The sequence below is a fragment of the Cheilinus undulatus genome, linkage group 19 (assembly GCF_018320785.1).
Source record: "Cheilinus undulatus linkage group 19, ASM1832078v1, whole genome shotgun sequence".
NCBI lineage: Eukaryota > Metazoa > Chordata > Actinopteri > Labriformes > Labridae > Cheilinus > Cheilinus undulatus.
In genome coordinates this window covers 11191864-11216136 of record NC_054883.1, presented here as the reverse complement: position 1 = coordinate 11216136, position 24273 = coordinate 11191864, and the positions used below count along the sequence as shown (strand labels likewise).

At 40.4% G+C, this 24273-nt stretch overlaps 1 protein-coding gene across 1 annotated transcript in view; it reads left to right on the top strand.

Annotated features, from left to right (window-relative positions):
* LOC121527051 (sodium/hydrogen exchanger 9-like) overlaps nt 1–24273 on the top strand; it is a 138293-nt gene that overhangs the window by 19726 nt on the left and 94294 nt on the right. Inside the window, exons 6-8 of the mRNA XM_041813728.1 lie at nt 7030–7135; nt 14264–14402; nt 16944–17049. Coding sequence (XP_041669662.1) covers nt 7030–7135; nt 14264–14402; nt 16944–17049 — 351 coding nt within the window. The remainder of the gene's footprint in view (nt 1–7029; nt 7136–14263; nt 14403–16943; nt 17050–24273) is intronic.

Here is a 24273-nt window from a genome sequence, read left to right as displayed (position 1 = left end):
ACTGCCATCTATACTATGGACCTTTTTTATATAAGTTAACAGGCAAGTCATTGCTCCCTTTTTAAATCACATCTGGTAAAGGTTTCCCAAAATTTCCATCAGAAATTTTCTAAAATTTCAAGCCAAATATCCTAAAATATCTTCTCATTTCTATCATTCAAGAAAAAAAATTGAACTTCCTGAAGTCCCTCATTATATCTTGTGAATTCCTTTTTTTAAATTTTTTTGGAAGTTATTAAAATTCCTGTATTTTATTTTAAATGTAAGGAAAAAATCTTAAAAACTTCCCACAAAGGTTTATGAAAATTTTCTATTTAAGTTTCAGCAAATAACCATGAAAGGTCATTCATTTTTAGTGAGCACTAAAAGATTTCAGAAAGTTTACAGCAGAAATTTTAGACATTTTAAAGTTTTAAATGAATCAAATGAAAACAAACTAGATTGTAAAAGAAACTGACACCCTTTATGATGATAACTTCCTGACACTTCACCTCCTCCATTTTGTTTTAGTTTAGTTTTTTTTTTTAATTATGAGCCCATTCTACTTAACTTTCTTACCATCATCAGAATGAGACCTTTTAGGTTGCAAAGTAGAAAACCTGCTGTGGTGCATCCTCTAGCCTCAGGGTTGGTTACAAAAGGTGCTGAAACCTTCACTTAACTTTCAAAAGAAATGCATATTTAATGGCTGAGAAGGCGCTTCAGTTTTTCCTTTCATCTATGAGTAAGTGTTCAATTATTTATTTTCTTATTTTACAATTCTTTGTTGTGAACCAAGCACAGACATACATATTAGTCCCAAAATTTCAGGGCTTAAAATGATGATCTTTTTCTGATAGCAGAAGTCAGCAGTTAGTTCCTGGATTTAGATTTAACACTAAAAACAATTAGTGCATCGGACTATAAATATGGTACATTTGAACATATTAGTACGATTACAATTATTGTAAGGCCAATTCAGTGCTGTAGCTCTGTATTCTTTGACTTTCCATGTACTTTTTTGTTTGTTTATCCATCAAACTTGATAGCTAGTCATTTTAAAACTTAGAAAAATGGAAACTGACACTGTTTTACTCTTTCTGAAGATCCCAAAGATTACAGCTGTCAGAATCAGGCCATCCTTTCAGTCTTTTGGCCTTGCTCAAGTGTCAAAATATGGGATGTCGTTCAGATGTGAGTTTAAGGCTTAAAGGACATATCTGTACACACCGCATCATCATTGACAACTTTTATTCTGTAAGGCTGTAATTGAAAAAGGCAGATTTTCTAGGCGTTGTACCCTCTTAAAATACAGCTAAAATTGATGTATATTTTTGAGGGACCTTTTCCTGACACACCAAATAACTCCAGACAGTCAGATCTGCAGTGTTAAACATTGAAAACCGTTTATGATGTAGTGCTGGTTTCATGCTTTGTAACTGTGTGGAAACATCCTGCTGCAGTCTTCTGACACCTGTTTATGCACTCGTCACGCCCCCCGAAATTGAGGACTTTTTACGCATGGCTTTGCAGATTATAGTAATTCCCTGTCCAGTTGACCATTATCTCCTCCCTAATGCATCACTTTCAGTATTATATCTGCCTAATTTGGTCAAGCGAGCAAATCCCACGCTCTCTGACTGTGATGTCTGCAGGCGTTCGCCTCTGCTAAACCTCTGCAGCCGGGTAATTTGACCTAATAAGGCTTCCATCCAGCCTTTTCAACTGTATTATGTCTGAAATAATTGTCTACTCTTTCCACCTTATGGTGTTGCTGTGGCAACTGATGAACACTTGACAGCTGTAGGACGGAGGTTGCCATGACTACCCAGCCCAACCCGCACCCTCCCGTGTGTGACTGTGTTTGTGGGGTGGGCGCTCATTTTTTTTCCCCTCATCTTGCAGCATGAGCAGTGCACGCCACACTGTCTTCAGCCAGACATTATGAGTGCAGGGAGTTGGAATGATCCTGACTCCAGGGCTTACCTCACCCTCTCCAGATAAAGGATTTTCCCCCAACCAGAAGGAGCTTTAAACCTGTCAAAGACCAAAGAGCCAGATCTGTCAAAACAAGTCCGGAGGCTGCTCTCTTGCCACTACTCTTATTGTCAGTCTGCTCGTACACTAGCTAAGATACCCTCGCTGACCTGGTATTTACTACAGGGCCAAACAACACTATCACTCAATGCTTATTATTCACATCACAAGTTTCCCTGAAACTAATTTAAAGGATTTTTTGCCTCAACAGGTGGAATAGTAATCCACAGGGAGCTGTTGTTGTTGTGAATATGATAGCGTCTGGCCTTCAGAGTGGTTCTGCTATGCAATTCTGCTTCATTTTCCATGCCTATATTCTTTTGATTATCTGTGTATGCACTGTATTTCTCCATATATACTGTTGTTTTTGATCTTTGATTATTTTGTTGTGCCTGGTTTCTCTTGTGGCATTTACAATAAGGATTTGTGCCAGTGCATTTTCTTTGTTTCTCATTCATCTGTTTATCAAGCTGCATATCCATCCAAAGTAATGTGGTGTAATGCAGACTTAATCTAATCTATTCTAAAGTATCAGTATACACAGAGCAAACGATGCTGCAGCCGATATTTTGCAGAAGGAGATACTTGTGTTGACAGGAAGTACGGAGCGGACAGGCGCATCAGCGCCTCGTCAACGTCAGTATTCTACTTGTCACTCAGTGTCAACACATAGCCATCCCTCACTGCTGAGTGCGTTGTGGATGCAGTGTGCTCATTCATATGCTCAGCATCTCTCACCTCATGTTTATCCTCTTCATCTGAACTCGCTGCCGAGTTCAGCTCACATTCCACCCTGAGGATGCAGTACATTCAGAGATTCACTCATATAGATAATATAAGGTATCTATCAATAGACATCTTTTGATAGATGAAATAATGCTAACAATTAGGAGTGATCGATATTGGTTTTTCAGGGCCGTTACTAATACAGATTGTCAGTAGTTCATGAGACCAATCAATGGTATTTGGAACTGATATGCATTTATTATGATGTGGCGAAAGCATGATAAAAAAAGAAGGCTTGCCCTAGCTCTATCTGCATGAGAAAAGGCACAAAGCTATACAGCAGAAGCAGGAAAAACAGGAAGTGATACCATATGCTTACTGTGGTACCTGGGCTTCAGTGTTGATTGACTGGTACTCCGGTGGGATCTAGCAATTCAGATTGAGTGTGAACATTTGTTAAGGCTGTGAAGAATGGCAATAAAGCCAGAGGGGAATGCATACTTGACTGTGGGACCTTAGTACTGTACCCAGATTATCTACTGTACGTCCCTATTTGGCTAATCGCCCATTTAAAATGCGTACAACTGACTAATATAAAGAGGAGAAAACACTTAGAAACCGGTCAATTTCTTCCCAGGGTGATTGTGTCAGTGAGTGTGATGTGAGCCTGATCTACAGACCTTACAGACCAGCAAGGCTCTGTGCCGGTTCTGGTTCCTGAACCTAATTTTGAACTGGCCAGCACATTCAAACTAGGAAAAATTGGTTCTGAACCTGAAAAATTGGTTCTCACCTGGAACCAAAATTAGTGTGTATCACATTCTAGGTTGTGAAGATGAGCAGAAAATGGAGAAAAAGTGGTCTGCTAGGGAGATGAAATGTTTGGTTGTGATCTCGACAGAATTCCAGGTGAAGCTGGAGAGTAGAACAAAAGAGAGCAGGTTATATGCCGAACTCGTGCATGAGATAGTGAAGGCTGGGTTCACCTGAACACCAGACCAAATAGTTAATTAACTCAAGAAAGTGAAGAAGGAATACCTGGACAGCAGGAAAGACTTGGGCAAAAGTGGAGCTGGATGTGGTGATACCTGTCCATCATGCCCACTCACTTTGGTTCCGCTTAAACTGGTGTGAACATGGGCTGATTTGCCAGAAAGAACCCAAGTTCTGATACCCCAGAACGGAACCAGGGCCAGAACCAGAACCGTGTCTGTCTGAAAAACACCTTCTGTGGAGCATGGCTAACATCAGCAGCTAGCTCCACCAGCCTTGGTTTCTCTTTGCAGCTTTATATTGTGCTTTGATATGTGTCCTCTATTTACTTCAGTTGAGTAGTTATGCATGAGTTCCACCCTCGACAGCCAAGATACCACTATTTTTCCATTTATTACAAAAAACTGTCATAACACGATGTTCCTGTTACCTGCTAACTGCTGAGCTTCTCATATTTATGTCCAGCAACGTGTCAGGCGAAAGCTCTGACAGAAAGGAAGCAGCCATTTACTAAAGCTGCAGATTCTAGTGGCTGGGGGTTAGTCAGTAAAAAGAGCATTAGACTGTTTAAAGGGCATTTCAAGCCTATGTTAATAAAAAAAATGATAGGTAATAGTTTACTCGCCAGCTAATTTGACACACAGATTTAACTGTTTAACCACCTGCATGCCTGCTTATGATAAATTAACTTAATCAGTTATCTGCAAGATCAAATACCAAATATTGGCCCAATAATCAGCCAGGCTGATAATTGGTCTACCCCAAATAACAATAACATTTGGCCATAAATGTGTGTGGCATTGATTTATGGCTTTTGAAATCAAAATATAGTGTGAAAAGTCTTTCATGGTATCTCCCATAATAATGCAATCAGTATAAAAGTAAGTGCTCACTACTTTACAACGTTTTTTTTTGGAATAATCACTTTACCTTAGTAAAGTTGTAGGAAGAAAATTTTAGATGTACCGAAGTAAAGTTTAACCTAAGTAATGCTGACATGCCAGATAGATTGTTTCATATATCCATTGCATAGGATATTTCAAATTCTTCTGGGAAACCTCCCATACAAAGTGTTTCAAAAACTTCTTGGAAGGTGACCGGATAAGTGTTCTGTCTGTCATTACGGGCCAATCAGAGCAACAAGACAAAATTGAGCAGCTCCAGTAGTAATCTGGTCTTGACAGACAGGCACTGCCGTGGTCTATGAATAGGGGCGCTTGTCAGTGGATAAACTCATGCTGAAGCTGGTCTGGGGAAGAGCAAAAACAGTCAAGTTCTGATAAAATCATTGTTTACTAGCTTGTAGTTCAACTAAACGACACCTGTAACTATCCCAAACGTATGCCAAGGCAGGAGTAGAGCAAAAACATTTTTTTTCCCCGCCAAGAAAAATTTTCAGTGAAAGAAAAGAAAGAATTGCTGTCCAGTCCTGACAAAATTGCCGCTATACTTTAGCTGCATCTGAACTAATCTCTTCACCATCACCATTGTTGACTGGCTTGCAGTACAGCTGAATCCCTCTTGTAACTACTGCTTTCTTCTCCTCTAATGGCGCTGATTGATCTGTCCATTCTCAGACCAGAGACAAACTTTTTAGACTGAAGCTTTGCAAGATGGATCTACCTGATGGAAGTTTGTTAGCTCTCTTATGTAGATCAAGTACTGCTCTCCATAAATCTCTATATATTAATTTCTTGGTGATAATATCATGGTGTTATGAATCAGCTTGCTACAGTGCAGCTGTTGAGGTGTTAGGTGATGGAGGCATTGCTTTGAAACATAAAAGTAAGGGTGGAGACAGCAGGTGATGCAAACAGGGAATCCTCTGTAGGCCAGGCCGTCTCATTTCATTTCGCTCTGAGTGATCAGGCTGGCTCCTTTGAAGGCTGTAGCTGTCGAATTGAGACATTCTTTGTACCTGTTTTTCTCCAAACTCCTTGTTCTTTGCTGTGGTTCCATAAAAAAGAATATAATAATTGCCAAAAATAATGGAATGTAAAGCCAAGTGGGGTGTATTTTTTCTCTTTTTTTGCTTATGATTTTGTTTTTGTGAGCTTTAATGTTTGGTTTGGGTCTACCAGGATTTGCCCTTTGCAGGATTTACATGTTGACATAATATTAGGATTAAATCATCCCAAAATGTGAAAGTTAAATGTCAGGGATTCCTTTGCAGATGTCAGATATGGTGAGTCTGCAGCAAGCTTGAATTCCTTTGACCTATTACAAAATCTGCATCCATGTCCAAGGCTGACTTGCATCTTATGTCATACAGTATAAAAACACTCACAGTCCAACTTTTGCATCAAACTGTCTGTACTGAACAATCATAGTTAGCTGTTGTTATGAAGGTTTATATCATCCTTCTTTTTCATATCCTTGCCTGTCTTTGTTCTGTTCTAGTTTTGCTGTAAACCTTCAACACTAACGTTTATGTGTGCCTCTTCACTGCACATGAATAGCCTACAAAAACATGTCTAATTGCATATAAAATAACAACTGCAGGCGCTGTCTGGGTAAACCCCTGTGTCCTCTTTAAGTCATTGTGCGCGAGGCTCCTGTCTGTGAGTTGCATGTGTGGCAGAATTGTCTGTGTGACTGAGCAGTGAGTTAAGCTTCCATTATTGAAAGCATGGAGCTCTGTGCTTGCATTCCCCTAAAAAAGACTGTAATTGGCTCCTTTTGGATGTTTTTATACAGCTGCACCATCTCCTCTTTAATCCCTGCATTTTCAAATATCTTCCTCTTGAAATGAGTGAATATTTTTTTGCTTTTTCTCTGAGATGTTGATGCATTTAGTCTCAAATGAATCAAAGTGGAAATGGTGTTCTACAAAATGCATCTTTTTACAGTAGATGTTTTTCTAATTTGCATATATCAAGCCGTACACATAAAGTGGGTATGAAATTGCAGCAATTTAAATGTTTTAGAGCACTTTTAAAAAAACAAGCAGGACTTTGTAATTGTTAGCCATTTTACTGGAGTCAGTGATGCATTTCCTAATGTTCTGTTGTATCAATATTGCCTTTTCCAAGGAACTGTGTTCTAATAGTTTTTTGCTCAGTCTGATCAAGTCACAGCTCGGTTAAGTCGCTCCAGCTCCGAGATTCAAAAACCTCTTTCCAGAGCTGTCAGTGAGCTGACACTTTCTGCCAGCTTTCATTGTTAAACTGTAACATTAATTCCCCTGCTTTCTCGTGTTTGCAGCAGCAGAGGTGACAGTTTTTGCTGTTTGAGTTAAGGAGAAGTTGCTGCAGTTGCCCAAAGCCACAACTCTTATCTTGCTTTGCTTTCCAGTTTCAGTCCTCGGCCTGCTGTCAGAGCTGCATGTGGATGGGGATCTGCGAACCTTGCTCTTCGGTGAGAGTGTCCTCAATGATGCTGTCGCCATCGTCTTGACTCAGTAAGCATCTTACTTTAAGATTTGTCCCCCTAGAATACTATTTATTTTAAGTTTTAAGGGCTAAAGACCCTTGAAAATATAACAAAAGACCCCCAAGATGATACATTGCTGTCAAAAAATAACATCAGTTTTAATCATTTCATTGATTAAACCCTAAGGATATAGGTCTACGTATAAAGTACTTAATAAATATTTTATTATATAAAAATGTTCAAGACCAATTTTGACAACCTCAGAGCAGACATAGCCCCGTGCCAACCCTGAGATCTTTGGTAACCCTCCTAGGGGGTCCAGGCCCCCAGGTATGTTAACACCCCCTCTCCAAAAAGCTAAGGAGCTCTAAGGCCCAGGGGTTATAGGTCCCTATACTTACCAAAACTGGTACAAGGCCTTATAGGCCCCCAAGAAATTAAAGGAGATGAGGGGTTTCAAAAATGAAAGGGATCAAGGTCTAGGTTTAAAGGTCCCAAATATTACAAGGGCTTAAGGCCCAAGAGGCCAAAGACCCCTGAAAATATTGGAGTTCAAGGTTTCAGAGGTTCTCAAGACCTTAATAAAATATATGATTTCAAGGTCCATAGAAAAATCATGGGCTGAAGTACCAAGGGGTTCAAGGCCCCAAAAAAATATATGGATTGAAATCTCTAGAGGTTCAGGTCCAAAAATAGCAGAGATTTGTGCCCAAGGAGTAAGAGTCCACAAAACTTAAGGGGTCAATGTCCTATGGCTTAAAGGTTCCTCCAAAATGTAAAAAACCTAAATGCCTAGTGGTTGAATGTACCCTTAAGTAACGATGCAAGACCCAAATGCAAGAGGGATCAAGGTCTCGGGGTTAAAGTCTAAATATTACAAGGGCTCACGGCCCTAGGGGTTCAGCACCTCACTGTGTCAACCTTGGTCCTGTACTTCTCTGGCCTCCTGATGGTCATTGTCCAGGCCTTTGCCATACCCATGTTTCATCTCTCCAGGTACATGTATATCTTCCCAGCTGACCCCTCCACAATGCACATGGCCACCGCTGGAGTCTAGACCAGCCCACCGGGTTCTGTGACCCAGTATGCAGTGAGCTGGAGCAGGCCAGGGAAAGCTCACCAGGTGCCCGTCAAAGTGCAGCTGACCCTTCTCATCCCCAGTCTCATGTGCATGTCAACATAAGACACATGGCCTTGCCAACAATACCCAAAGTCCACCAAAGAAAAGTTGTCACACAGAAGTCCAGGTGGCTCCTTTGGCCATCAGTCAACGTCCAGGCCTCACAAGAGTAGAGTAAGACCAGGAGGACCAAGCACCGGAATAATCTGACTTTCATTAACCTTGCTTTCAGGGGTTAAAGACCACAGAAAATATCAGCGTTGAAGGCTGTTGAGGTTCTCATGGCCTGAAAAAATAGAGATTCTATGGCCTGAGGACTAAAAGGATTTATGGACTCAAGTACCTAGTGGTTCAGGGCCCAAAAAAACATGAGAATTGAAATTCCTAGAGGTTCATGGACCGAAAAATATCAGACTTTGGGGCCCAAGAGGTAAAAAGCCCCCAAACTATAGGGTTCAAGGCTCTATGGGTTAAAGGTCCCCTATAACTTTATGAATTCAAAGGCCTAGGAGTTAGAGGTACCTAAAAATATTGGTTTGAGGCCCTCATGGCCTAAGGCCTGAAAAATTATAAGGATTCAAGAGCTTGAAAAGAAATTAAATGAATGGCTTTTAAGGTTTAGCGGTCAAAGCCCCCAGATATTACAACACAGGCCCTATGGGTTACAGCCCCATAAAATGTAAGTGTCCAAAGTGCTCCAAAAGTATAAGGTTTTCAGTCTCTATATTAATGGCTACCAAGAATATCAGGATTCAAGGCCCTAGGGTTAACAGTGAAAGGCTCAAGATCCTTGTTAAACCAATGGATTAGTGAGATTCCATGTCTGTCATCAGGTGGGTCCATCTTGCAAAGCTTCAAGCTGGTCCCTTCTGGTCACTGAATGGCTGGACCAGTCATGATCACTGGAGGAGAAAAAGGCGGCACTAGATATGTCTTGTAGCTCTTACTGGCCCATAATGGATGTGACAGAAAAAAAGTTCATCCAATCACCCTTCAAGTTGTTTTTTAAAGATCTGCCCTTTCCAAACAACATGTATGTATGGTCATGTGAAACAGCCTGTCTGGCATGCCTGGCTACTTAGGGGTATTGGTATAGCGCCAAAAATGTAAGAGCTGAATTGTTTTCAGAGATCTTCTTATCGGTGTAAAGCATTTTGAGTTGATCTTTGTATGAATGGTGCGCTACAAATTAACTTGCCTTGCTTAGATTGTGTGGGAGTTCAGTCATGTCCAATTGGCCCAATAAGGGAGGACATGTGGGGGAGGGGAGACTGGATGAGTGCTGCCAGCTTTAAGGAAAGACTGTGATTGGCAAAAACTGCACAAGTGCCTCAGATGCTATGCAGTGGACTGCATAAGCGAGTTGCCCCTGGCACTGTCAGCATCTCATTAAGGTACTCAGTGGAGAGACTCACTGCCAGTGTGGAGACACAAACCCAGCTAACAGAGCGACCAACAAATTCAGACACAATACAACATAAAGTCCTCATAAAGAAGCTATGATGTAGTCATGCCTTGTCTGTACATTTCAATTGCCTCATTCATTCCTCTCTGTTTTCCCCTTTTTCTACACCATTTCACTCAAATATTCATGCTTGTCCTGCTTACACACATTGCAGTCATTGTCTGCTCTATTTACGCATTGCTACTGAACAAAGCCATTCAAGTAGATGTGCTAACAGATGGCCAGATGGGGAGCAGAAAGCTGGAGAAAACTCACAGGAAGTCCAAAAAGGGAGATGACATGATATATGAGAAGAAGGGTTCTCATATATGCCTGTCATATTCACTCACTGACCCATCAAATCCCTTACCTGCACACATCTTTCTCTCTAGCCGGACAAATTGGTCAGACAGGCAGGAAGCTTGAAGGAAAACCAGGCAAGTGTGCAGATTGCTGTGTTCATGCCGTGGCTGCTGTCTCCGTGTACATTGAAGTGCAGAGGAAGGGAGCCCGCACGTCTTCTCAGACAAAACAGTCAAGATAGTGCTGTGTTTGTTCTTGTGAGTGGCGTGACCGGCCTTCGTGCCATCTCCTGTCACTTGACTGGCTCGCTAGCCTGCCGGTTGCTCTGGCTCCACACACAAAGCGGGCTCTTATTAGTGGGCCACGCGGGGTCCTGGCTCTGGAATTTTAACAAGCTCCCAGAGCGGCTCAACCTTATGTGATGTGCCCTCTTACAGGCACCAGACTTCCTGCTCCAGCGGCCCTGACCCAGCCACCATTCAGCCAGGTCCTATGTTGACATCTTGAGATTCTTAACAACCTGAAGATACAGTCCTTGGGGGGTCACACAGACCCAGTTTCTAGTGTCCAAATTTAGTGTTCTAGCACAACTCGAGTCTTTAATGTCAAGGAGGGGGTAATAGATTTTCCCCTTTGAATAGGCAGAGTTCATTAGCGACAGTTTGATTGATTCTTCCCTTCTGCAGTGCAGATTAAAGCATGTTCTGGGGTGTGCTGGCTCATTTTAACCTGACAGCATAAAAAGTGGAAATGCATTACAGGTGCATTTGTCAGACATTTTTGACACCATAAAAATCTGCCATTATGATGATTGCCAAAGTGTAAAGTGTGTTCCTCTCAGTCTGGCTGGCTATTTGATACATATGCTGAAACTGGAAATGTTGTGGATACAGCCTAAAATAGGCTATCAGTGTGCAAATCAATCTAACAGTAATGATTTATGAGCCCTCTTACAGAAATCCGTTTTTCACTTAAAAGATGCTTTTGATACTGTACAGGACAGTGAGTTTAAATTAGTTTGAATCCTGATAAAAACCAACCTGATGATGTTTTTAAACTCAAAGAAAAAGGGGCTGAACCTGCCTTCTATCTGCCTTCTTAGGGTGACGTGATTGAGTCTGTATCATCTTACCTTGGTTCCTTGACTGATGATTCACTGACTTATAAGCTTCGTATTGAGCAGCTTGATAAGAAGCTAAAGTTGCAGCTGCATTTTTATTGCAGAAATAAGTTTTATTTTTTGTTTACTGCTCAGAAAAACCTTGTTGCTGCCACTTTTACACCATTGTTTGATTATGGTGATGTATATATTATTTATGTTATTATGCACGCATCTCTCAGTGTCTAAAACTTTGGATATTGTATATCATGGGGCGCTGAGGTTCATAACTATTCTAAAGTTCTTAGCTTATCTCAGCTCTGTATGATTGAGTCAGATTCTTTGACCACTTGACCAGGCTAAATCATCGGCATGTCCTTGTTTACAAGGCTATACTTAATCTGCTTCCACCATACTGGCATGTGAAAAGTCCTGGAAGCTACAGGCTTCGCTGTGTGACTCAGTCACAAGACTTACTTTTGCTATCTGTTCCCAAAGTCTGTCTTGAAATGGATAACATGAGTTTCAGGTATGCTGTCTTGTGTCTTGAGGAGTTGCTCTCTTTAAATCTTCTTAAAAGTAGATTATAGACATCAAGGCCGACCCAAGCCTACATGGGGCCCTTAGTGAAGTTTTTCTGGGGTCAGTGTTAGAATCAGTGCAAAATAATCTGCACAACTACTGCTAATCTCAACAACCATCCTATTGTTACATGTATTACGAATAGACTACGGTCTTTATGCAAGTTTTGTGGGCTTTATAAAATGCAAAAATGAGAAACCATAGCTCTACAAAGTCAAATCACTAAGCTATATTCAATTGTAATCTGGATACTTTTGTGTAAACATGACTTACCCCTGAATGTACGACTCTATCTGCTGATGCTCTGTGAGCCTTGTGTGTGCGGGGGGTGGGGGGGCATGATGATGAGTCCGCTTGTTTTATATCCACTTTATATCCCTTCTCCCAGTCCAGACAAAACAAATAGATCCTTCAAAGCTCAGTTTCCCATCAAAAGGTGACAAGACAGTAAGTACATAATTTGCTCACATAAACTTTAGAAAGTTCCTCTTATTTTTTACCATATCTGTAGCACTACTGTGGTGCAGAGACACTGTTGAATATTTTGCAAGGATTTGCAGGGAATAAGTACTACATGTGGAACTATGTGTGAGCTGAAATATGGTAGGTTATTTACAGTGGAATTTTTACCCTGCAAATTACAGACAGGGTCAATTTGCACAGGATTTAAATCCCTGATGTCCCACATGGTCATTACAAATTGCCAGAGGTCCCTAGGTAATACTAATCTCATGCAAATAGTGCTAAAATCTTTAACAACTTAAGTTGAGCACCATTTTCAACCTGGCCAATGTCAGTATAGTTTGTAAGTGTAACCTACTGCTTGTGAACATTCACTTGCTCTCTCTTGGGCCCCCCTAAGCAGCCGCTTTTGTGGCTTATGCCTCGGGCCAGCTCCATGCTTCAGGTGGTTAAAGTTTTGGCCAGTGACTTTGTGCTCTGTGACCTGTGTTTGTTACTGCCATGTGTCATGCTGCTGCCCATCTTGGACAGGACACTTGTAAATGAGATTCTTGATCTCAATGAGGATTTCCTGGCTAAATAAATTTTTAATAAATATATAAGGAAAAAAATGGAATCCATCAACGAATCCAAAATGTTAGACATGTTCGATAAAACAGTGTATGGAGTGCTGTTTGTAATGAAAATAAACCTCAATTCAAAACAAGAAGTAAGCCATGCAGAGGTTGACATGCAGAGCAGTGCTGGTCTCTACTCGAGCAGAAAAATGTCTTGTGCATTATGGGGCAGGGGTTCTACACTACAGGGGTGAGCTTGGGCAATTGAATTTGCAACTAATGTTACAGAATAATTGTGCTCCAGCACAAAACATGAATCAGATGCATCAACTCAATAGCAGCTTCAAGTAGCAGCTCCTACTTTAGTAAGAAGTCTTTCATGTAACATCCAACTTTTCCATGCCGATAAACATGTTGTGTCTGACACAGTGGCTCCAACATGGCAGCTACCTTAATGAGACATGTCCTGGTACACTTGGACACTTGAAAATATTTAAGGTAATGTAAGAGCTTGACTAAAAATGTAGGAGAAGTCATTTTGTAGTTAATACACACAGCTTTAATTTGTGTTTTTATGTTATGTCTGACTTTAGGCCAAGCTGCAGCATCCCTAGCACCCCTATTTTCTGTGCTCAAGGTATCAGGAGAGGTTTTGGACCAAGCTGATGTTACTGTTAGCCAACAAATGGTTGGTTTTTGGTGCTTACCTAACGTAAGGTTTGGTTCCTTTAAGTTTTGCCATACAGCAGTGCTTGGTCTAGGTATCTGAATTGATAAAAGATAGTAAAAGTCATGTCAGAGTGTCTTTAGATTGAGCCTGACTATCAGTGGGTGTTTTCCATGGATTGTTAGGATTAAAAACAATATTGTTTTTGCTGACTCAGTGCTTTCATTTTTAAACAGCTATCCTCAGAGGGGAGTACATGGGAGGGCCTGTGTTGCGTAAAGAAATGCTGTCATTCCACACAGGCAGCCAGCTTTTTCAGCCACTCGCATGGATGCCTGCCTTTGCTTGCTTCACCTCTGCCTTCCCCCTCTCTCTCTCTCTCTATCTGTCTTACACTCCCTCCCAATTTCTCCTTCCGTCTTTCGTCTCCCTGTGAGGCCTCTTCTGCACTCAATGACTTCCATGTGGAAGTCTCTGCCTCCTCCTCCTCCTCCTCCCCCTGCAAAGTAAATATTTATAGCGGTGTGAATAGCACGATGCTGCTGTCTCTGTGAATAACAATAGTATTTCCCCTGTTTCCCTCCAACTACGAGGAAACATCTCAGAGGCAAACAATTCAGAACGGATTGTTTTTCAGGGAAAGATTTGACTCCTATAGACGTCCGTGTGTTCTTAGGAATTACTCCAATAAATTGCACTTAAAGGCTTAGCTCAGCATAATAGGCATGTGAATTTATGCTCAATGCTGCAAACTGGTTTACACCATCAACCTAGAAGGCAATATTTCTGATGACTGCAGTTGTTTGGGAGCCATAAACCATGTTGTTGCTTTAATGGTTCAGCATCCTTACACTCGTTTTCACTACATTTGCAATTGTGTTATTAGCTTTTCATGCCTTGTTTTTGTCAATTTGTCTTCCAGTGCCATCAGCACCTACAACCAGACAGGTGCAGGTGAAATCTTCGATCCCATCGCCTTACTCCTCTCCGTTGGTAATTTTCTCTGGGTGCTCGTCGGCTCCTTCCTCCTGGGTTTTATGTTTGCAGCCGTAACAGCCCTCATATCCTTTCATGCACCCTCCTCCCGGCTCTGCCTCTGCCCCCAAACTCAATTATCACTTCTGCATCCGCTGCAATCTCTCCACATCCTCAACTTGGTAATTGCCTCCCTAACAAACCCCCCTACTGTACCTTTATCAACAAAAGTGACGTGGCTGAGACTTAAGTGCCACTGCGACATTAATGGTTGCAGAGAGGTCTTCAATCAAGCCAATAGCCTCTGATGAAGTTTCGACTTGCACTGTTGTCCGGCGTTTCTCTCTGATCTTCCAGTAATAAGACTTTAGGATGAAAAATGAGAATGTGTCATGAGAGGTTTGGGGCGCAGCTCAGCTCTTATTTACAGTGACTAATCTCCTGGTGCGAGCAAAGCACAAAGTGAGCATTTATTAGATTGTGCTGATGCTAACCACAGCAACAGCCTGCTCTTTTGTGCTGTCTCTTCAAACGGTAGTGTCTTAAAAAAGATTCATTTTGACTTACAGATGCGCATTCATCTTTTAATTAGGTTAGCTTCCTGTCTGTGCTAATTAGAAGAACAGTCAGACCTGGAAGAGGTTTTCATTATGAGGGTTTGGTGTGTAGAGCAGTAAACAATCAACAGACTTTTAATGTACATGTTTACATTTTCATTTTGAAGCTCACATCATTTCATCTGAAACTGTTTATAAAGAACTTCCGTTTACTTTTTAAGGATGCTTTCCTACTGTGAAATTGCAGGAATGGGATGTGGATTGTTTTCTCTTTTACAGAAAAAATCTTATTAGGACACAGAAGGTTTTTCCTCTGGCTCAGTGAGCACCTTCTGCAGTTGATTTTTTATTGCAGATACTGCAGTGCTTCTGTGCCTGCATACTGTTAGACTGGAGGGTGCACATCGTCCGGAAAAACAGTCAAATCTTTGTATTTTATTAGATATATTAACTAGACTCTAAATGTCATAATTATGTAAAACATAATGCACAGTGCATTGTCATACTGTTATCAGGCGTTTATTGATGATGTGGTCTGGCCAGAACTGTCAAAGAACGGCTGCACACTAGATGAATTTAAGCTCACTTTTATCCCAGTTTGTCGCCTTAGTCATCAGAACAGTATAACCTTATTTGAGGCTTGCTGCTTCCTACTATTTGTCTAAATAATCCTTAAGTGTGTGCTGTCAATATGATTATTTTACTGCTTCTGATCCAGTTAAAATGTGTTTGATATTTATGATTCCAGCTCGGGCTGCCTCCAACAAAACACCCACAAACGCCAATGAGAATGAGCAGACCTGGTTGCTTCATCAACTGGACGCTTTTTGTATGGAAGCCTCATCTCAGTGAAAAACACATGGAAGCCCTTGGCTTTAACATGGAGTTTTTTGCAAACAGTTATTTTGAACAGTTTTAATGTGTTGATGTTACTTTGTAAATATGTGATCATTACGCATACACTACAACTCTCCTCTCGCAGATCAGCTGTTGCAGCCTAACCGCTGAATGTTGAGCGCCATATTTCAAATCGTAAATTTTGTTATGCATGAGATTTATGGCTTAATAATACTTTTGTTGCATCAGGCACTTCCTCAGAGAAACAATAGGAAGCAGAGCAGAAGCCCTGTGCGTATGAAGAGCACAGCTGTGCGCACATGCACATTTGGAGAGCAGAGTTTAGATTAGTAAAATAAAGCCTTTGCTAACAGTCTCCTACGCCAATTCTATTATTTTTTTCTATCAGAAAAAGGAGCAAGAAAAGCAGCACAAAACATAACTAAAACATAATTAACACACTTAATTATACATGCCAATTTGCACAGGATTAGCATTACCTGTGGACCTCTGTGTGCAGTAATATGGTAATTTGCCCTGGTATTTGTACTCTGCAAACTACAGACATGGTTGATTTGTGCAATTATTACAAATTATCAGAGGTCCCTAAATCAGTGGGTTCTCAGCTAGTGGGTTGCAAAGAAGTGCCTGGGTAAGAACAGTGGCAAAAGTCTATTATGAACAAAAAACTCAAATGCTTATTTTTTAACTCAGACTTTCTGTGAAAAAGGTACGTTTCAGCCTCCAGACCTGTTTTCTAAAGATTTCCGCTTATTAATCTTATTTTCTTAGAATAACAAATCTGATAATCCAAAAAAAACAAGGTACTTCTTCAAGAAATTACCAAAAATTGCATGCTATCTTGGTAAGGGAATAATATACACAAGCACGCCCTTTTTTTAACACTTTGATTTGTCCTGTCTCTGTTTAATTCTGTTTTGTTTCAACTAAAGTTCAAACTGCTAAATTTTCATAAAATATGAGTAATTAAAATCTTTTTTTTTTGTTTGTGTGGTTCACAGAATCTTATTAGGAGGTGGTGGTGGGTTTAGAACCACTGCCCTAGGAAATGCTAGTCCCGTGTGACTAGGGCATGTCTCTTGTATGCATGTACAGGGATAATAATTGGTTGGAACTGTTTAGTCTGTGTCTCCCAAATTTTTCAAATCAGTTAAGATTTTGTCTGGTATGTCGTCAGCCAAATGCAACATCTCTCCTTAACTCACTTTCCACCTCACCAAATTCACCCGCCTACGTGAGACTCCATTATTGGAAACGTCGACCTTCTTCCTGCTGTCATGGAGCAGCTTCCTCTCCGCTGAGGCCTGTGGACTTTCAGGTGAGCCCTCTATTACTTACATGTCATCTTTGTGTTTACGTTCTGACATCAGGGGGGAGGTCAGACAGATTAAATGGATACTTTAAGCAGTCTGCTGCCCTTTCCCCCCTCAGGCACCCTCCCATACATGCACTGACTTGCTCTCTGCTTCACAATATCACTGTCAGAAGCAGCTGTTTGATTGGCGAGCACTAAGCTTTGCAGCTCCTCTGCTGCCACTTAGACTCCTGGAAATGACATGTGCATGTTCCTCTATTGTCTGAACGTGACCGTGTGCACAAGAGGAGATTCAATTTCCTTTTATTTAACCTCCAGCTGGCATGAGAAGGCCTTTCCCTGCCTTATATACACACATACCTTATCCTCCAAGAGTCCTGATCGTAGAGAGTCAATAATGTACAGATGAGAAAGTATTAAGCCACATCCACTCTACAGGGAGCTGCAGGTACCAATTCCATTCTGTTCTCTAACCCCATAACTCATTTTATAAAGGTGTCCGCCCTCTTCTCTATGAGCATGTTCAGACCAGTAGTTTGAGGATGGCTGCAGCAATTGCTGCAAGCCATAAAAAGCATAATAGCATTCTTGCCCTAGCTCTATGGTTTTCCTGGAAAGTCAAAAAAGTGCTCTGGTCTTGTGCAGAAATTGATACAACACAATCCTCTTTAACCTTCTTGGCTTTCTCCATCACCAAAGGGAGGCTTGCTTTTATATTTTTACTTTACTGATTCATAGTATCAAAAACTCTCGCCAGCTCGTGTTTGCAGAGGAATAATGACTTGGCTCAGCCTGCCTGGAATTATCTTCATCTTCTGTGTCTGAATTATGAATGTAGTGTACATATGCATGCGTTAGTGTTGTTCCTTCTGCCCTGATTGTGTCAGCTGGATTGCACTCATTCAGCTGATGCTGTAGAGCTCTCCTCCTCCTTGGCAGTCCTCCCTGTGGCCTGTGGAGGAGGAGAAGATGGTTTTAATGAAATAGCATAACCTTTGTCTATTGAACCCAGATGCCCCTGTCTATAAAACACAACACGCTGAATTCAGTCCAGTGTGGGAGGCACACTGCAGCAAAACCCAGGGAGGGATTCTAGCGGATGCAGAGCCTCAGGTACTTTTAGTGCACAAACATGTCCTTCTCTTGCTATATTACCAGGTCTGATTGTAAAATACTTTATTTTAATCTTAGACCAAGAGTTTTATAAAAAATAGATCTTGATGCAAAGGCTGGGATTACTCCACCATGAGCATAGCATTAAATAACATTTAGCATACTGACTCTGGCAAGGAAAACTTCCTTTTCATAGGCAGAAATCTTGAGTAGAACCAGATAAGAATATAATCTACATTATAGTGTCGAGAGGCTCAGTACTAGAACACATTTGTTGCCTTTTTCCAGGACCAGTCTGTATGGTAGTCTTGATCCACTGACTCCAGGCTTAGTCCGCTCCCTGTGAAGCTGCCCTTAGTTCTTGAACTCATCTCTGTTACTTGTGTACCTTTTCTTACCACACTTATCCCTTCCAGTCAACTTTGAATATGCTCTGGTACAGCCTCTGAGAACAGCTTGTCCTTTCAGAAATGAACTTCAGTGGCTTAGCCTCCTTGGGAACGGTGTCAGTGATTGTCCTTTGGGCAAAAGTCAATTCAGCAGTCTTCTCTATGATTGCAGTTGTGTGTACTGAACCATAATGAGAAAATAAAGGCTCAGGAAACCTTTGCAAATCAGTATTTTTAGATAGTGTTTTTTAGATTGTGTGAGCTGTTAGCTGTTAAGATTAGAACAAAAAAGTCTTGAAATATTTTACTTTCTATGAGATGAATCTAGAATTGATAAAAGTTTAACTTTTCCAAGTAAATCACAGTAAAGCACTGGGAGTCTAACCTGTAACCAGTGCATTGAGGATTTCAGCCTCTAATATGAGCACCAACTAAGCCAATCCAACACCCATGGCACCATGGCACATCATTTATTTTTTTAAGGGCTTTTTGCCTGTATTTAAGGTGGAGAGAGAGCGAGACAGAGTAGGGGATGACAGTGCAATGAGGACAACAGCCTCTGTGCCCAATATCATCTAAATTTGCAGCAAATTACGTCCCCAAATGAAGTCTCTGTCCAATTATGTTAAATCTAATAAGATAAAGTTTTCATTTTGTTCAAAGTGAACATTCCGTCCCTACAATAAATGTACCAGACAAACTAATAGAGACTTTCACTAAACAAGCATCCAAATTAGCAGTTAATCAGACATTTTATGATTGCATATGAAACAAACAACAACTCAGCAATTTAAAGCAAATGTCAGGCTTTCTCACCTCTTACATTGTTAAAAATATCATCTACAAGACGTCTCTGTCTTATTATGTTTTTAATAAGATTAAGCTCTCAGTTTGTTCAAATGAGTTTCTTTACTCATTATGGGATGCCAGGCAAAGATGGGTAACCTGACATAAAGCCCTCTAGATCTTTTTTTGCCAAAGGCACACCACATTTATATCCATGCAAAATAGCATCTTTAACAAATGTTACAGTGTACTTCGTTGTTTTGTAGTTGTAGTAACAGTGTATGGTTGTACAAATCCCCACTGCACACCTAGACTTGCCTTAGGGCACACCCATGTGCCTTGCTTCACCATTTGGGAACCACAGCTCTAGATGCTTCATGTTCCATGCAAATTAAACTCTGCAACAATGTTCATGTCCATTATAACTAGCTTACAGGTGTTTTGATCAATGTAGTTTTTGTTAAAAAAGAAAACAGTTATATGCAGCCCCTTCAGGTAAAGAGATCAGAAAAAAATCTATATCCCTGAATAGCTTAATTTGCATTCTAATGTTGTAAGAATTTATTCTGAGAGCATTACTTAGCATCAATTTTTTTATGCATTATTGCCACACAAATATCAGAGCACCATGCAGAAACGGCTTTTTGCTCTGCTGGTTTATAGTAAAATTTACATATATTTATTGATTTTTAATTATTATTTGTTTCTAATCTTTACTTTGATTTTAGAAAATCACATTAGGGATGCAAATCTGCAAAAGCTAAACCTGCAAAGTGATTGGATATGCTAGATTCCATGTCCCTGATCCCGCTTTCAAAGCTTAGAGGGGAAATATTATGCAAAAATCATGTCATAAGTAAACTTGCAAAGCAGATGGATACGCCCATTTCCGTGTTTCTCACTGGCAAATCCATCTTGCAAAGCTCCCATCTGAACCATTTGGGCTGGTTAGAAAGTGACAGGACCAATCAGCGTCAAGGGGCAGTGCTTTCCGGCGCGTCAGAGTCATGACGTAAGCAAGCAGCAACAAGAGGCCGGTGCATCTGTGGCGGAAGAGATTAGTGTGGATGCTGCTAAAGCGCCAGTTTTATCAGGACTTGACGAAATTTCTTTGTTAAAGAAAGAACAAAGAATAGCAGTGAGTTCTTTTCTTTTCATGCTGTTCTCAGATTTTCTCCTCATGATGTCATGTGGGGAGTTAGCACCACCCCCAGGTTCGGTTGGCCCTCCCCACTTGAAAGAAGTTCCTCCGCCACATCCAGTAAGCCGCATCCATTTCCTGAGTGGGGCGGAGTCAGGGGCGGAGTCAGACAACTCAGTAACATTTAAAGCCACAGACACAGAAACAGCTCATTCTGAACAAGGCTGATAAAGAGGGGGTTTTAGACATGCAAAAATACAATACTGGAGTGTTTTTTTCTGAAACAAACTTCACTGGCATGTTTTGGGGACCTCTGAGACCAATGTAAACTTGCCTTAAAGGGGTAAAATATGTCCCCTCGAAAGATGATATTCCCGTTCCCAAAGAATGACTGAGTAAGTCAGTGCCAGTTAGTTAAAGCGACTGCATGCTTGCTAACAATGGCAGCCAGTGAGTAGATTTACATGGATGCAGCTATAGTGTCAGAAATTGACATTTTCTTATGATAAGAAGAGCAGAAACTGCTCTGAAAGCTTTTCTTGTCGTTTATTCCTGGACAGCAACTTACAGCATCATACTATATGTTTTGTTGCTCTGATTGACCTGTAATGAATGTGACTGACAGACCGACATTTATCCTGTGACCTTCCAATAGTTTTTAAAGGTTCTGCCCTATCCAAACACTGCTGTGGGGTGTTGCCCAGATGATGTGAAATATACCTCATGCTGTCAGTATGATGAACAGATGTGTCAGCTTTGGAAAAACCATCAGCAAAACCAACATCACTCAATCACTGCCGTACTTTTTTCATACTAACTTTCTTGTAATATTGACTGACTATTTTTCATCATGCTGAACTTTCTGATTAGTTTAACACCAAAGGAAGTCTATATCCAATTGTGTCTAATTGAACAAGATTAATTTTTACTTTGTTTGAAATGATTTTCTTCATCAGAATGAACTGTGAAGAGGATAGAGTTATTAAAACTGTCAGAAAAACTTCCCACAGATGTTACATCCTCTCTGCAAACTTACCATTTTTTTCTTGTTATTTTATCTAACTTTTAATTAACCAAGGAAATCTCGCTAAGATTAGAAACTATCCAAATAAATACGAGAGCTATTAAAAAGGCTTGATATTAAATGAAACAGAAACAATTATTCAAGATCACCAACAATTAAAATCAGACAAACATTTACAGCAAGATGTGTTTGCCTCTGAGTTATTTAAGGTCTCAATTCACTATTCTAATATTTATATAGGGTATACCTAACTATAATTACTTGATACAGAGAGGGTTCTGGGATGTTTTGCTTAAAGTTTAGGCCAGGGCTATTCAATTACAAGTTCAACTGGGCAAAATTTTAAGATCAAGAAATGTAGCCAGGCCGGACATGTTCGGCGCCCAGTAACCAGCTGGTAATGTCACCAATTCAGATCAATTTGATGAAAAATAAGCACTTTTTATTCATAGTCTCCCTTTTTAATTTGGCAACATGAAAAAAGCACATCAAAAAGTGCATAAAAACACAACATCACAGCTGTATTTGAACATAACCTGAGGTAGTAGCAATGTTTTTTTCACTTGAATAAAATAAATAGAATGAAAAAATAAAATTAAATTCTGTAAGTAATAACTTTGGTCAATCTTACCCAGGCATATCTTAAAGTGTGTAAAAAATAAACTAAATGTGCACAGTTGTAGCAACAGTTGAAAAGGAAATGTTTTGTACTCTCTATTTTGGGGCTACTTCTGTCAACATCACTAGCCACGCCTCTAAACAAACCCAGTGCTTTGTAGTTAGACTGTTGCTAGGCTAAGCGGGGTGTTGCATTCATGGTCTGTAATACTGTGGGAATTTATGAAAACTTGCGAAACAGGTCTCCCTCTGCATCTCTGGCATGACCACATGGCCCCTGGGCTGCTAATTGAATAGGCCTGGTTTAGGCCAAGGCCCCCCAGAGGGACATCTTTGAAGAATCAAAATCTATGTTGATGCTGCACATACACAGATGACTGTGATGACAGGTAATTTGCAAACAAAGTCCAAAGTAAAAAAGAGGCAGACAAACTAAAAATCTGAGGCTCTCTGGTGTAGTATTGGTGAATTTCAAGATGGCGTTTTCTCAGTACACACACTCCTGCTCTTACTGAATCCATTGTTCATGATATAAAATGGACTTGGTAAATAGATTTGAGCTTTTCTAGTCCTCTGACTACTCAATGCGCTTAATGATATACTTGCCAATATTTGGCCAATATAATGTTTGGATTATGGGGTGGGGATGAGGGGACAGGGATGGGGTAAGTGGAGGGATGTATTTTTCTCTGTTTTGTTTTGTTTGAGTGTAAAGCACTTTGTGCTACATTGTTTTGTATGAAAAGTGCTATACAACTAAAGATTGATTGATTGATTGATTGATTGATTGATTGATTGATAGTATAAGAACCAGCTCTGACTCAAGCATGTCCTTATCAGGGCCTAATAGACAACAGAAAACAGGTGGTTAAATACAACTGGAGTGTCATATGACTGGAGTCAAGTGACAGAAGTCACACAACTCTAAAAACAGGATCAAGAATCACAAACAGCACCCAACATCAAGGAAAAGTCCAAAAATAAACCAGTTCCTCTTGTTATGGACAGATTTCATAACCAACATCAGGAAATATACACAGAGAGGAAATGGCTAAAGTGTTAAGTCACCATAAAAGCATCATAATGATACTTGAACAAAAAACCTGACCACAGGCCTACTAAAGCAAAAAGACAATAATAGAACAATCACTTAACGGGAAAGAGCAGCTTCTCTGAAAATAGAGCATGCATAATGAGACCTATAGAAATTACAAAGCGTGGATTCTGTTTGCTAATAACCTGGATAGTCATCTATGTATGTGCAGTTTAGAACTATGTCCCATATCTTTGAAGAGCATATGAGCCCATTGTAGCATTCTCCTCATCTTGATGCCGCTTTGTTTACTGTCTTCTCCTTATTTATATTGAAAATAAACATCTTAATCGTTGAGAGTAACAGGTCAGATATAAAGACAGTTTGCAACGTGATGAACAACTTCTTCAGTACTCTTAGACAGCGCCCAAGTGTAGATTTACATCTCTCTGCAAGGATGGTATGCAACAGCAAAAGATGAATGCTCAACAGATGCTGTCTGTGTACAGCAAAAGTCTGTGAGGTTCTAAAATTGTCCAAGGGCATGCAGATGTCTTTGTCTTCTCCAGTTACAGTCCAGGTACAGTTTGCTTCATGCACATAGAGTTAAATGTCAGTCATTATACACTGTCAGACATATACTTCATATTTGATGAGTGACTAACTCCTTGATGAATGATCCCTGCAGCATTTGCCTGCTTTTGCATAATGGTACAAGAGCCTATCAGAGTAGAGGGCTGCTTCAGGAGCGGGATCCCATGCAAATCTTGCAGCCGTTTTGACTGCAGCGGGCAGGAGCAGGAAGACAAAAAAATTGCTGCCGTTCCCAGAATATCAATTTATCAATATTTACCATGAGGAACTACACAAATGACGTGAAAAAAAGGATTTATAGTTTTCTTTTACAATAAAAACACAGCAATGCCAGTCTGTAAAGGGATTTTTTCATAATTGTAAGTCACAGGGCAGAAAACAACTGGACTTTGTTAAACACGCCCACAAGGAAACGTATTTGCCACGCCTGATTGAGATGATACACTGGCCCCACAATCACCAGTCAAACTAAGCTCTGTTTAATGATAAGGCACCTCTCCGTGCTTAAGTTAGACATAAACATGTTAGA